The sequence below is a fragment of the Pimephales promelas genome, chromosome 11, assembly GCF_988280905.1.
Source record: "Pimephales promelas chromosome 11, fPimPro1.hap1.1, whole genome shotgun sequence".
NCBI classification, from domain to species: Eukaryota; Metazoa; Chordata; class Actinopteri; order Cypriniformes; family Leuciscidae; genus Pimephales; species Pimephales promelas.
In genome coordinates this window covers 23,229,157-23,244,434 of record NC_142779.1, presented here as the reverse complement: position 1 = coordinate 23,244,434, position 15,278 = coordinate 23,229,157, and the positions used below count along the sequence as shown (strand labels likewise).

The following is a 15,278-nucleotide window of genomic DNA, read 5'->3' as shown; positions in this document are numbered from 1 at the left end:
TATCAATGCATATTTAATTAGATATAGTCCGATTAGCATATTTAAACATACAATTACAGAAAACTCACAATACATTTTTTTCTCCTATTCATGCGAGTAATCAACTGGTAAAGTTTCATGGTGATGTCTGCAAGTTAAAATTTTTACCCTATTCACCTGTAGTGGTGTCTCACCTTAAAGAGCCAATTGGCGGCCATCTTGATTTTGAAGGTCAAAAATAGGTAAAATCAATAAAGCTACATCATTTATGAATTTCTTGACCCAAATAGTCTCAGAAACCATGTATTATGCAGCACCGTGGGCAAAACCATTCAAAAGTTCATTTCTTGGCCGACGGCAGCCATTTTGGATATCGGGCTCTCACACAATTTCCCCACATTTTTGTGAGGGGCACCCCGGCTCATTTTTTTCTTTAACCTTTATAGATGACAAATCCAGTGAGAAACTAACCTTCACTCTCCGCGGTCACGAAACGGCTATAGATGACCCAACTAAATATGGAATAGAAAATTATAATAAACTTACTAATCATTTGCAGTACTCAATGTATTTTATGCTCACCAAGTCTGCATTTATTTGATACAGTAAAAACAGTGATTTTGTGAAATATTACTACTACTTCGTTATCTTCAGTGTCACATGATTATTCAGAAATCATTCTAATATGACGATTTGGTGCTCAAGAAACATTAGTTAAGTTTAAGGTCAAAGTTCTGTAGTAGCACACATTAAAACACCAGCTGGTAATGCATTATAAGTCACTCCACTTTATCTTAACTGTGCTCCTTTTTGAATCCCATCTGCTAAAAAGCTCATTTGCAGTACTGTTGATGTTGACAAGTTTTTTATGCCTTTTAAATGTCTTAACAAAGTTTTGTCACAAACATACATGAAAAGAACAGAAACCCTCATCTACTGGTGAAAACACCTCAGTGGTGGCAGATAAAGTACCTTCAAATACACGCAATACTTCATTTCGGATGAATGTTTTAATTTCCTCCAAGGCAGCTCTATCTCCCTGAAAACAGGAACGAAAGTGGAAAAAAAAAGAAGACAGACAGGGAAAACAAACATCAGCACAACATGATTTGCAGATTAAAAAGTGCAGCTTCAAAATGGCAGTGCTTCATGTTTTATTCATGCTGAGAAATGTTCTCAGAGGCAAAGGGATGGATGACACATAATGGCGCAATCACAATCTCTCCTCAAAGCATCCCGCCATTCATGATCACTGCTCTACATGGGAGAAGGCCTGAATTTGGAAGAAAATCTCGTAGGAAAACAAAGCTCTTCCATCTAATCAAAAACATACCTTGCCCAGTTCAAGGCCATTCAGTCAAATGCTCAGAGGCCCCAGCGACGCTCAGTGCCTCGGGCTGTTGAAAATCTCAGCGATCAGTCTAAAAACCGTGTGTGTTAGGGCTTACACATTTGATTTGATATGAATCATACGTCCCAACAGCAACACACACAACAAGTTAAATATAGATAAAAACATTTACACCAACCTAACACGTTTGACACAATAGAGTGCCGAAGTTACGGCATCACTCTGTAGGCCAAAACGCGGAAGTGAGTTCGCATTTTAGCACTCCCGGTTCCCTCGCTCTAAATTCTATGGGATTTTTGAATGGGTTTTTGCTAAATCGCCTGTAATACGGTCTGTGGTGAACAAAGCCTCTAAATATTTTCACGTTTTGATCTATGACATCGAACACACAGTTATAAGCTGCTTGTGTTTTTTTTTTAACTTTATTGTGTCTGCTTGTGTTTTTAAAAATCTTTATATAGGCTTCAAAATGTATAAATTTTGCATTAAAGGGTTAGTCATTAATTACTCACCCCCATGCTGTACCAACCCCGTAAGACCTTCGTTCGTCTTCGGAACACAAATGAAGATATTTTTGATTCAATTTGAGAGCTGTAAAAATACCACATAGGCTCCAAAGGGACTGGCTCTTGACGGCCCAGAAAGTCAATGAAGAAAATGTTTAAGCTCAACTATAAGTTTATCAATACTTTTTGTGCAAAAAAACAAACAAAAATAACTACTTTATTCGACTATTCCTTTTCTTCCTTGTTGGCCTGAAACAAGACTTCCATACGATTTCCACGACACATGCGCGAGAATTGCGATCTCCTTTAACTACTTCAGTTCAATTCTCGCGCATGCGTCGTAGAAATCGTATGGAAGTCTTGTTTCAGGCCAACAAGGAAGAAAAGAAAAAGTCGAATAAAGTCGTTATTTTTGTTTGTTTTTTCGCACAACAAGTATTCTCGTCGCTTGATAGACTTATAGTTGAGCCACGGTAGTCACATGGAATATTTAAACATTTTCTGCATTGACTTTCTGGGCCGTCAAGAGCCAGTCCCTTAGGCAGCCAATGTGGTAGTTATACAGCTCTCAAATTTAATCAAAAATATCTTCATTTGTGTTCCGAAGACGAACGAAGGTCTTACAGGGTTGGTACAGCATGGGGGTGAGTAATTAACGACTTAATTTTCATTTTTGGGTGAACTAACCCTTTAACTTAGATTATCTTGATAGACAAAACGTGTAAGGGTCACAACTCTTTGTTGAACACAGATCTTATTTTTGTGCAATTTTCCAAAAGTCTAGGGGGAAAATGCATTGCTTTTCGATTTAGGGAACCCATGCGCCGCTAGCTTCTGAGTTTGCCCTACAAAGTGACATCATCACTTCGGCACTATAGCACAGTACACAACAAATCATGATCAACTTTGATTAAACAGTTTCTACGGGTCCTATCATACATCCGCTAGTGTTTTTAGCTAGTTTCAGCCTGACGCAGTTATCATTTTCACGTCCTGCGCCACGTTGTTTAAATAGCAAAAGCATTTGCGCATATTTTTGCGCCCATCGGCATGCTGGTCTGAAAACAAGCTGTGTTGGTACGTTGCAATTTTAAGGCAACTGAAATAGACTGCGCCATTGACCAACTGAAACCTTTTCTAAAGTCAATGGCGCAGTATTTTATTATTTTATTTAAAGGGCGCATTAGTAATATGCACCTATGGGTCCACAACACACGTACACTACTTATTACACACAAGTACACAAACATGCCAAATATTAAAAATAAAAGGATTACAATGTAAACGATTAATATTGTGTAAATAAAAATGGTGGAACGGCTCGCTTTAACCTCGCGCACGAGCAGATCTGTTTCCTCTGAAGGGTTCAGTCTTTCGGCGTGGAAATTCTGCTATAGCAATCCACCATGGCACAAGCGCAACTGGCTTTTAATGGGAATGGGAAATGAAACTGGTTTATTGCACATTACTCCCAAATCACACCCATTACTCATTAGGAGAATAGGGACAACCATTTTAGATCATGCGCTGGGTGCGCCAACCATTTTTCCCTTCGTTAAACTAAGAGCACTTGGCCATGCGCTTTAGACCATGCGCTTAGATCATTAAAATAGGGCCCACAATCTCTCTTTTGAGCAACGTGGATACAAGTCTATTGCTAAATGAGCCAGTTTTATGGAGGGGGTGAGCTTTATGATTCATAATGGAAGACTTTTTTTCTCAATTACATCTACAGAGGGCAGAGAACACCTCAGTACTGAACTAGCATTCCTAGTCTTATTTTACCCCACTCAGAAATCCCACTACCCCAACATACCACAGCGTAGAAAAGAAAAGATGCTACTACAGTATCATACAAAAGTCCTGACTCACACAAAAGCTAGGTAATATTTTTTTTTCTTCTTTTTTTTCACCCATACATTTTATTTTGACTTCCACAAGAAAGTATTTGCAAACAGTGTCAAGGAAGGGCGATTTTATAAGGTTGGTAGCAATAAAGCACTAGACATAAAAAAGAAAAAAACTGTGAAAATGGTCAAAGCGAATGATTTTATGCATTTGAACTTGGAAAAAAGTACTAATGATTGCTTTGAGAGGGTTCTGGTGAATTTAGCATGAACATAATCAAAGGTGTTATTCGTGGAAAAAAAAGAAAAAAGAAAAAAGATTATATCTGCGCTGCTCGCCTTGGCACGCTCAAAGGATTTCAAGAGGAAGTTGTGATGTTTGATTCATGAAGAAAAAAAATCTCAAACTCAAACTTTGTGTTCCTCATAGACGTTCGGAGTTGGTAAGATTTTTCTCTGTTTTCGAAACAAGTCTCTTATGCTCACTAAGGCTGCATTTATTTGATCACAGTAAAAAGAGCAATGTTGTAAATAAAATATTTTCTATCTTATTACACTATAAAATGTAGTTCATTCCTGTGATGGCACAGCTGAATTTTTTTTAGCATCATTACTCCAGTCTTTAGTGTCACGTGATCCTTCAGAAATCATTCTAAATTCTAATTTGCTGCTCATTTGCTGCTCAAGAAATGTCTATATGAAACATTTGATTCACATTCATTTCGATTCAATTCACATTCGATTAAACAGCTGTATTTTTATTAACTAACATACTGTAACAAATGTATCGCTCACTGTTAAGTCATGTTAGTTAACTAATGTTAACAAATGAGACCCTATTTAAAAGTGTTACCAAAATTTCAAAAGCACAGCATTTTTTTTTTAAAATATGAATCTTTTGTAACATTATGTCTTTAGTCACTTTTTGATAAGATTCTTACTGAATAAAAGTATTAATTTCTTTAACAATAGGGGAGCGCGGGGCACAACCTAACACGGGGTTAAATGCAGAGGTGGAAAGAGTACTGAAAATTTGTACTCAAGTACAAGTACAAGTAGTTGCTAAAATAATACTCGATTACAAGCAAAAGTACTGGTGTTAAAAATGTACTTAAGTAAAAGTACAAAGTACCCCTCTCAAAAACTACTCGAGTACTAATTACTAATTACTTTTAGCCTGTGATATTTATTTACTTTTATGGAAACCAAGTTATAAAAATGGTCTAATATGATTATTATTATTAATGAATATAATGCAAAATAAATAAGCTTATTGGGTTATTTTATTTATAAACTAATTATTTTTATTTTTTTTACAATAAAGATTTCCAAAAGTACCCTACTAATATTTCAAAAGTTTCAAAAGTTATCAGCATTTAGCACTGACACAAATGTGCCATCTAGACAGACTGACAATCAGTGCAGTTACACTGTTATGCCAGTGGGTCATGGCCGGCAAGATACTGTTTTTATGAAAGAGTCATTATTAAACTCTTCATTGTAAGCTTAAAACACGGATTCAATATTAATAAAACAATGTGTTGACAATGACATACAATATAACTTTTTAATCTAAGTTTACAATGCTAAATCTTTATTACAGTATATGTGCTTGTCATCTGAGTAACGCTGAAGCTCATGTTTCAAGTGATGTTTTTAGTCAAATTATCGTGAGGTCTACCCAACTTTAAAAACAAAAACAACTGAACTATCACATATCACTGCAGAAACAAAGTTTCTATAAAACGTCTCCTTTCCTTCCTCTGTATAAGAACAACTCCTCCATGTGGGGTCATGGGCATTCGTCATCTGGTATTTCTTCGGAATTTTCAATGAATTCAGTATCTCGAATGTCCATGTCCATTACGGCAAAGTTCTTTGATAACACTAAAATACAAACTGAAGGACGTGTGAGGACGAATATAGCTCTCCAGGAACCAGGCTTTTTTCCCGCTCCAAATACAAGGGTTTTTATTGGCCCGCCCATGATCAGTTATTTCCATTGGATACCCAAATGCTGGTCAAAAATTTGAATAATTGTTGAATTCAAATTGTACAAGTACTTTGTAATTAATGGGATTTTTAAAGTAGTGAAGTACATTACTTAACTTAATTTGTACTCAAGTACAAGGAAAATTACAGACTAAAAAATGTACTCATAAAAGTACAAGTACACGAAAAAACTACTTAATTACAGTAATCTGAGTAGTTGTAATTCGTTACTTCCACCTCTGGTTAAATGTAACACGGACCATTTACATAGTTCGTCAGGATCAAGCCGCCCGTCTTTCCGCTATTTTTCTCTTGCTGCCAGAAGACGGTCTCCCGCGAATTTGCGGAAAGTTCTGATTATATTTCGTGAAGATACTGGACAAAGAGTGTTTTGACACCATGAAAGTAATTTTTTTCATCATAGTTTTTTTTTCGGTTTCTGAGTTGGGTGTATACGTTTCCAAATCTAACTTTATATTGCCTTAATCACCGTCTTGTTGGCTCAAACATAGCACCGTTTTGAAACATGTCTGCTATTCCTAGCGACTGTTAGCTAGGCTTAAAATATGTAATACACAGCGGGGTTGGTTGTAACAGAGTGTTTCAACTAAGCCTCCAAGTGTACAATGATAATCAAATGAAAACGGAGCCACACAACTTTGCAGGTTTGAGTATACATTTAACTTTGTTAGACTTTCACAAACAATATTGGGATTTAAAATGTTTAAAATTTAGTGTAGGCTATGAATGATAACTTGTTTATTTTATTAAAATATGGCCTGTTATTAATGCAATACACCCTTTAAATTTTTATTTTAAGCTCATTTGTATTATCATTACTGTTATTATTAATAATAATAATTGTACATCATGCAGCTGCCACACACAAATCTAATTAAATTGAAATTACAATATTTATAATTTTATTTATTATTATTTATTGCAAAACAATGCAGCCCTTTTCTATGTCTCTATCCATGATATAGATACATAATAGAAGGATGATTGGATGAGGGATGGATGTATGGATATCTGTCTATACAGATGCACAAACAATATCAAACTATACAAATAAAATAGTCCTGAAGTATGCATGTTACACACAAGTGTTACAACTAACCCCTCTATCTGTTACAATTAACTCCACATATGGGGTGAGTTGTAACATTTGCACTTCTGTCACTTTCAGTGCAACTGTACGAAAATGGTAGGTCCTAGAAAAAAAACTTTAAGTGTTCATTTGTAGCAGAGATGTGTATGTTGCTTATGTAAAAAAAAAGTATTAATCTAACCTAATTATTTTTTAATTAATTGAGCCAAAACCAAAAAGCGTTAGGTTGTGCCCCGCTCTCCCCTATATATTTTACACTGACCCTAATCTTTTAACAATACCGTATATGTTTTATTTTCCCAGTTTTATTGCTTTTGTGTCTTATATTAAGCTTTACAGCATTTGTTCTCATTCAGTTTCATTAAATATAAAAAAAAAGCCTTTGGAACAACACGAGGATTGGATAAATAATAACAGAAGTTTTCCTTTAAAACCTGCACAACCTTGCCATAACAACAGCCCTCCTTCAAAGAACACTAATGTTTGTTGCTCTGTGTGTGTGTGTGGTTTACAGAGGTGAAGTTGAGTAGAGCTCCTGATGCTACTATATCCTTCCACCCCCACCACACACACACACACACACACACACAATACACTCCTGAAGATCCCCTCCTGTGAGTTTGTTTGATTGGGACTGAGCGTTGGATATAGACATCGAAGCGGGCGGCAATTTGCTGCATCCTGTGCTGTTCAGAGGCTAATGGGTTCGTGGACATGTGTGGGTAATTATTGTTATGCAGAGCTACTAATTATTTATTCTGGACTGTTCACGCATGTGTTATGCACAACAAAGCAATCAATGACGGTTGCCCTCTGAACAGCGTGGGGTGACCCCGTGGTTATGGATTCGGGATGGGGGCCAAGAGGCTGGTGCAGATTGGGAGAAAAGCCAGCAACTGAATCTTTACTGAGGTCAAAGAGGTGCTCCACCTCTAGAAGAGTGTGCAGTCACTGACAGGGTTTATTGCTGGAGGTTATGGAGTAGCAGTACAGTTGATTGTAGTGGGTGTTCTTGCTGATGAAGGCCCTAAAGTTTATTTGAGTGGCTGTGCCACTGGCAGCAGCTTTTGAAAATCTGATTTCAAATGGGATGTAGTAGTCTTTGTATCAACACCTCCAAAAATATATATGTTCTAATAAAACGAATACAAATATAATTAAAAATAATCAAAAAAATTTATTTAATGACGTAAACCTGCTCTATGTGAAAAGTGTTGATTACAGCATTACATTTCAACACATTCTCATCCTTGGACGTCATATAGGTGACGCTCTTGACATTGCGTGTAAATCCGACGCACATGGCACCCTTTAGCGTCAATATGACACACTTCAGTTATGGGTTTAGGTCTGGGGTAGGGCTAGGGTTAGACCACTAGGAGGCGCCCTCTGGCCCATATATATCTGCGTCTCATATTGACGCTAAAGGGTGCCATGTGCGTCAGATGTAGACGCAATGTCAAAAGCGTCAAAAGGTTGCAGTGATGAGCATTGTAGCCAATCACAGATAGGTCTCTTGAGCGCATGAATGCAGTGATCTCATCATTGCAACTAGATATCTGCATTGAATGCTTTCAAAACTAACAGTTCAAACACGATGTAAATAAGAGTGTGGACAACGCCATTGATTATAACAGTTATCCAGACTCTAATCACTGATAAACTCTCTCACTTTGATTGACCGCTCCAGCGATTATAAAAGGAGTGTTCTTTGACCACTTTCTACACATAACAATCACAATTTAGTAACTGATTATTTTATTACTAACAGAAACAATGTGAAGTTGAGCATTTAGTCACTGGCTTAATTCACTGGTGCAATAAACGATTTTGAGACAAAGAACGTCTGACTGTACATGAATCATATCAGAAACAGATCACAGATCAGGCATTAGAGTTAACACTGTTACTTGCATGTTGTGGTATTACTGTCGGGTCCATATCTTACAGTAAAAGACTGTTTATGCCGAAATGCGACTGGTTTACCAAAGAATTCACAGTGAAATGTACCAAACAAACAAATAATGCGCTACTGAGACATTCACATATTTGAAAATAAACATTCCTAGCATTAGGATCCTTTGGAAGGTAATGCTATTGTTAGTCCAGTGATCTGTATCGCTCTTATCTCCTTCTCAGCTAACTAACGTACCGGTGGGCGTGGAAAAAGACGCAATGATGTAGAAGCAGGCGTTGATTTGTTTCTCTCTAATGCGCGCCATAATGTGACACAATTCCAAATGATTTGTTTTCTGAGATTGGACTCAATAAAAGCTGTCTTAGACTAATGAGGAACTTCTGAAACTAACAAGTTCTGAAAGTTCTGAAAATTACAGGACGCTTTTAGAGTTCAATGATTTCTGATATGTCAAAAGATCAAGGACATTTTGATTTCTCAATTCATGACCCCTTTAAATTCCTCTAATATGAGCAATTTGAGTTTCATCTGTGCTTGATAACATTACAGGATGTTATGAATGAACGCATTTTGTTAAGTGAAGTGAACTTCAACAGATATCCCGTGCCTAGTGGAGCAGTGAACACTGATAGGGACCCTGTCAATCAGGGCACACCTTAATAGCAACATTTTTGTGCTGGAAACTGATACATTTTTTTCAGTATTTTATGATGACTAGACAAGAACAGCATTTGTTTGAAATAGAAATATCTACCCCGGCCAAAAAAAAAAAAAAAAAAAAACTTACTGAGCCTGAACTTTTGAATGTCAGTGTATATATGTCTCAGCATTAGCCTAAGAAAGTCAAACCAACCATGAATCCTTCCATAAGTGTAGTGAAGTCTTTCAAAATGGAGAGTCTATGGGTTGTAACAGTAGGATATTGTGCATACCAATAGTGTTGTTGAAGATCCAGGTGAGCCCGGTTCTCCTTTCTCACCAGGCGGCCCCTGGGGACCAATGGGCCCTCTGTCTCCAGCTTTCCCTCGTTCTCCCTGGACTCCTCTCTCTCCTGAAATCCCCTGATCTCCCTGCAAAACCACAGCCAGAATATAAATAACATAACAACACAAATAACACAAGCTGCCTATTGGGAGCTGCCTTAACCTTAACTGAGTAATTCAATGAATGATGAAAATAATCAAAACTGATTTTTTATACAATAAAAAATACAATAGATTTTAAATGTGTTGACTTTGATTATTGATATGTTGTTTTCTTAGGGATATTTTTCTTCCTGATTCCTAATTACACAACAGTGATTTTTACAATGATGAAAAAACATCATTAATATATATTCAGAAGTTGAAATCATCATTGAACGGGTTTATTCTTTACGCATAAAAATGGAAAATGGCATACAAATGAAGGTCACACGGATAATTTTTTATATTGTATGTAATCCATCCACAAAATGTTAAAATCTTACCCGTTCTCCTTTAGTGCCTCTGTCTCCAGGTCTACCTGTGGCTCCCTGTGAAAATGTTAAGTGAGAAAAATGTATACACTTTTTATATGGGGAGGTTTGACAGGACATATAAATAATCTGATGGTTAATTTTGCATTTTACATACACACCAACACACACACGCATTATACATACACAAAATTCACTTCTCACTTTTGTTTTCAAACTGAGAAAGTCTCCAAAGGTGATTCTGTCAGATTTAGCAAACGTCTAGGCACATTTTCGTTGGTCCCCAAAGTAAACCCTCATACATATAGACAGCTAAACCGCACTATATTTCAAAAGACTGCTCCCAAACTGCATTAGCGGAATGAAATTATTTTGGCTGCTTTAATGGCCCAACTTTTCCAGCTATTCAGTCGAAAGCAGATTGAAAGAGCTCGTGGTTTTACAAATGACCATTTTCTCTCCAAACTCATCAAAGCCGTGAACCTCTGGATCTCTCATTCTCTTATTCCTCTCCCTCTCCCTCTCTTCTGAGAGGGCTCTGTTGAGAAATACCTCTTATTGTACTCCAAAACCACTCTCCCCTTGCTTTTCCATCTATCTCTGCTCCTCTCTCGCATCACGGCTCCCACTGGCTCCTCAGGGAACATCTCTGTATCAAATTCTCCTGCTGGATTACAGCAGCCGAGCAAAAAAGAAATGCAATCTAGCCTGCGTTTCTAAAGCGGGCGGCACTTTGTGAAAGCATCCACAACCATCTGCTTTCATTCACACCCCCATCAGTGTCTAACACTCTCTCTCCTCCTCTCTATTCCCAGGCTCCTGATGAGGAGAGCTTAAAGCCATCACCGTGCCCACTGAATTGTGTTTCCCTCAGCCCCTGCCATAAAAGAGATGGAAAAGTATGAAACGGAGAGGACCGAGAAACTTCCTTCCTGCTAGATGGCACTGTTGCACCACCGAAAGAAACAGACAGCCATCCATGAACGAAGAATGGGGGGGGGAGAATGGAAAAAATTCTCAATGAGTGGTCCAACACCCTGCAAACACACAGTCGTGCCATTTGAGAAGACAGTGACGTGAATGAAAGCGAAAATAAGGCCAGTGAACTTCCTCCCGACGATCTGCACCCGTTTGAACCTTTGACTCATCCGGAGGTGGAATAAAGGGGAGAAAGGTAGGCCACTTGTCGAAAATCTCGGTATAAATTCTACCATATTTGGTCACAGGAGCTCAGTTTTGCTCCCAAGCAGTTTTGAGTCAGTTCGAGTTAGCCACAAAACCCACGTGAAATGCAGGAAATGATGTCACGAATGACGATCAGTGCTGTTATTGTTAAAGGGGACCCATTATGCCCTTTTTCAAATTCCAAATAGCTCAATGTGCTCTGATTGGTTAGGCAGGAAGAGTGTGCTGTGATTGGACAACGTCTTTAATCGTATTTCAGATTTTTTTTTTGGTCAGGAATTATTTAAATGAGGAATATTGTGACATGTATTTTCACAAACTCAAGACTACAATCGAGGGAGTTCAGAAACAATGCTTATGATATAGAGAATAACGCCCTTTGGAGTGACTTTGTGCTTTGCAGACCTTTTTTTATGCTCAAACAGTATAAAGCACCCTAAAGACTAAATTATAATAGGTCATTTTGAACTAAAACTATTAAACATAATTTGGGTTAATTGGAAAATAAAGCTCAGATAAAATAGAATATAAAAAAATCGGCAATAAAACCTAAACTTAAAGGCAAGGTAGGTTTGAGAAGTTTGAGAAACTAGCAGAAAACTGCTGGATTTTAGATATAGCCAACAGAGAAACTCCCACCCCCTCCTGGGCTCCTTCCAAAGCTATACGCCCCCAAAACACATGGACACATGATGCCGACTGCTCAGCTGGAGGACGCGTTTGGAGAGGAGTGCAGTGCATGGAGTGACATCACCCTTTTTTGTCTGCACTGACTGCATATTCCCAAAGATGCTCTATTGGGTTGAGATCTGGTGACTGTGGGGGCCATTTTAGTACAGTGAACTCATTGTCATGTTCAAGAAACCAATTTGAAATAATTCGAGCTATGTGACATGGTGCATTATCCTGCTGGAAGTAGCCATCAGAGGATGAGTACATGGTGGCCATTAAGGGATGGACATGATCAGAAACAATGCTCAGGTAGGCCGTGGCATTTAAATGATGCTCAATTGGCACTAAGGGGCCTAAAGTGTGCCAAGAAAACATCCCCCACACCATTACACCACCACCACCAGCCTGCACAGTGGTAACAAGGCATGATGGATCCATGTTCTCATTCTGTTTACGCCAAATTCTGACTCTACCATCTGAATGTCTCAACAGAAATCGAGACTCATCCGACAAAGGCAACATTTTTCCAGTCTTCAACTGTCCAATTTTGGTGAGCTCTGCAGCTTTGGTGAGCTGAGAATTGTAGCCTCTTTTTCCTATTTGTAGTGGTGATGAGTGGTACCCGGTGGGGTCTTCTGCTGTTGTAGCCCATCCGCCTCAAGGTTGTGCGCGTTGTGGCTTCACAAATGCTTTGCTGCATAACTCGGTTGTAACGAGTGGTTATTTCAGTCAAAGTTGCTCTTCTATCAGCTTTAATTAGTCAGCCCATTCTCCTCTGACCTCTACAAGGCATTTTCGCCCACAGGACTGCCGCAAACTGGATGTTTTAACCTTTTCACACCATTCTCTAAACCCTAGAAATGATTGTGTGTGAAAATCCCAGTAACTGAGTAGATTGGGAAATACTCAGACCGGCCCATCTGGCACCAACAACCATGCCACGCTCAAAATTGCTTAAATCACCTTTCTTTCCCATTCTGACATCCAGTTTGGAGTTCAGGAGATTGTCTTGACCAGGACCACACCCCTAAATCCATTGAAGCAACTGCCATGTGATTGGTTGATTGGATAATTGCATTAATGAGAAATTGTTCCTAATAATCCTTTAGGTGAGTGTATAAAGACAGTTAAAACAAATTTTGGAAAAAGTGTTTTAGAAACAAACTGCCTAACCTGCCTTTAAAAAAACTTATTTCTTCAACGATTGTGGTGTTCTGTTCTTGGGTGCAATAGCAAACAAAGAAATCATTTTGATGTTCCTAAATCGGAACCGCTGAAGTGGCTAAGTTTTGAACGCAGTGGCTAAGTTTTGTTTACGATGGGAATGTTCCCCACTTTCAACGTCAATACTTTCATGTTTGCACAAATAATTTATCGTTGACTTCTTCATAAACGAAGGTCAGTATAAAGATGGTTTTGGTAAGAAGCTGTTGGAGTGTAAAGTTTTATTAACCTTTATATTAATCTTTGCAAATCGCGGGAAAACATTTTTCATGACCATTAGTTTTAACGTCAATCTTTCAATGAACTAACGTATAACTACATCAGTAAACACACAGCATTCAAATCTCACTACTCTACCCTGTCAGTGCATACAAAGATAGATCAAAGTGACATTATGTTAACCAAACATTCAGAAACGTCCTGTTCGAGCCTTAATTGTCAAACTTCTTTGCGGCCGTTACTTTGTTCCGGGTGCGACTCCAGTTCAAACCGATACAATAGGACAGATGTGTTCTCAGAGAATCCTGCAGCCATTCTCTCTCCAAATATACCTTCAACTGTTGTCAAGGCAACACTCCACGTGTGCTCTGTCAAACCATGGTCTAAAGGCCCACATAACAGAGGGGCGGGGTTTATTATTTAAAGGCATATGCACTGAAACGGCATGCTGAAAACAGAGCTGATTTTGACCAGGTAAAATGAGTGTTTTCTTAAAATACTAATGAGAATTTTTAAATAAAAGTATATTACAAAGTTTTAATTTAGACCCTAAACATTCATATTAACTTATACAAAAATGGCATTATATGACCCCTTTAAAATAAATACTATAATAGTACATGATACTAAAACAACACTGGACACAACGATTGATTATTACTGCAAGATATTGTAGCTACGGAATATATCAGCAGGGGCTAACTTGACCATGCTAACCATCTAAAATCTGAAATTGAATACTTCCTTAATATATCGCATGCGAAAAATAGTACATGAAAAGAGCAGTATGTCCGAATTCATGGTGTTTGGGAAAAAAAGTAGGGAAAAAGTCTCCGGAAGACCTACTACTTCTGAAGTGTGCATTCATTGGACACTTTACTATCCCATGAGGCCACGGGAAAGGATTTATAAAATGGCAGTGAAACGTCGTAACTGACGCTGGTAGGTCACGTGATAATGACAACATGGCGAATTACATTCATAAACACATTCATACTATAGAACATACCTTTTTAATGTTCGCAAAGTAAGTTCAGATTCAAATGTACTACCTACTAAGACAGTAGGCGATTTCAGACGCACCCACCCCTAGATTCTTACAGCCAATAGAGAGCAACAGTCTGGTTCCAGAAGTAAAAACTCCATTCATTTTCTCCATAGGGAAATTGGTTTTAAACGATGACTTATAAACCTTTAAAGAGACCGTTACTATGAACTATGATGTTGTTAATTGATAGTATTTGCTTCAGTTAAATCCTTCAGCCCATATTATTTCAAATTAGTTTTAAAATAATTGTTTTAAATAATTGTTTATCGGAATTTATGGTGAAAAACTTCATTACATATGATGCTTTACAGAAAATTCCACCAATAAGAGATTCGAAACAAGCTAAATGTGCCAGAAGTCTCCCTACACTCTCAAAATAATTCAATATTTCAATATATAACCATATTTTGCAATAAACTTAAAATATGTTTATATAATCAACATTTTTAAATGAGTAGTTTTATATTTCTCCATTATTTTTAATTTGATTGTGCTGTTTGCAATGCTTCATGGGATTGTCAAGTACACAGTCTTGTTGAGTTTCAAAAAAAAAAATGTTTGCTTCAAATTTAAGTTTTAATGTTATGATTCACCTTGTAGCTGATTGGCTTGGTTCATGGAAAGACATTTTGGAAATTCTTATGAGAGAAATTAATGGGAAAAAAAATGTCCAACTCCACTGGAAAAGTGGACGGTCACTGTTGCACTCTATAGAAAATAGCCATCCATGAATGTTAGCAAGATGGCCGCTGAGCAAACTGACTTCTGAC

At 37.7% G+C, this 15,278-nt stretch overlaps 1 protein-coding gene across 2 annotated transcripts in view; it reads right to left on the bottom strand.

The window, feature by feature from the left end:
* The window catches only part of col19a1 (collagen, type XIX, alpha 1), a 215,356-nt gene that overhangs the window by 15,112 nt on the left and 184,966 nt on the right, over positions 1 to 15,278 (bottom strand). For both annotated transcript variants that reach the window (XM_039651732.2, XM_039651740.2), the window contains 3 exons: positions 10,173 to 10,217; positions 9,637 to 9,774; positions 952 to 1,018 (listed from right to left, as the gene is read on the bottom strand). In XM_039651732.2, the coding sequence (XP_039507666.2) occupies positions 952 to 1,018; positions 9,637 to 9,774; positions 10,173 to 10,217 (250 nt within the window). The remainder of the gene's footprint in view (positions 1 to 951; positions 1,019 to 9,636; positions 9,775 to 10,172; positions 10,218 to 15,278) is intronic.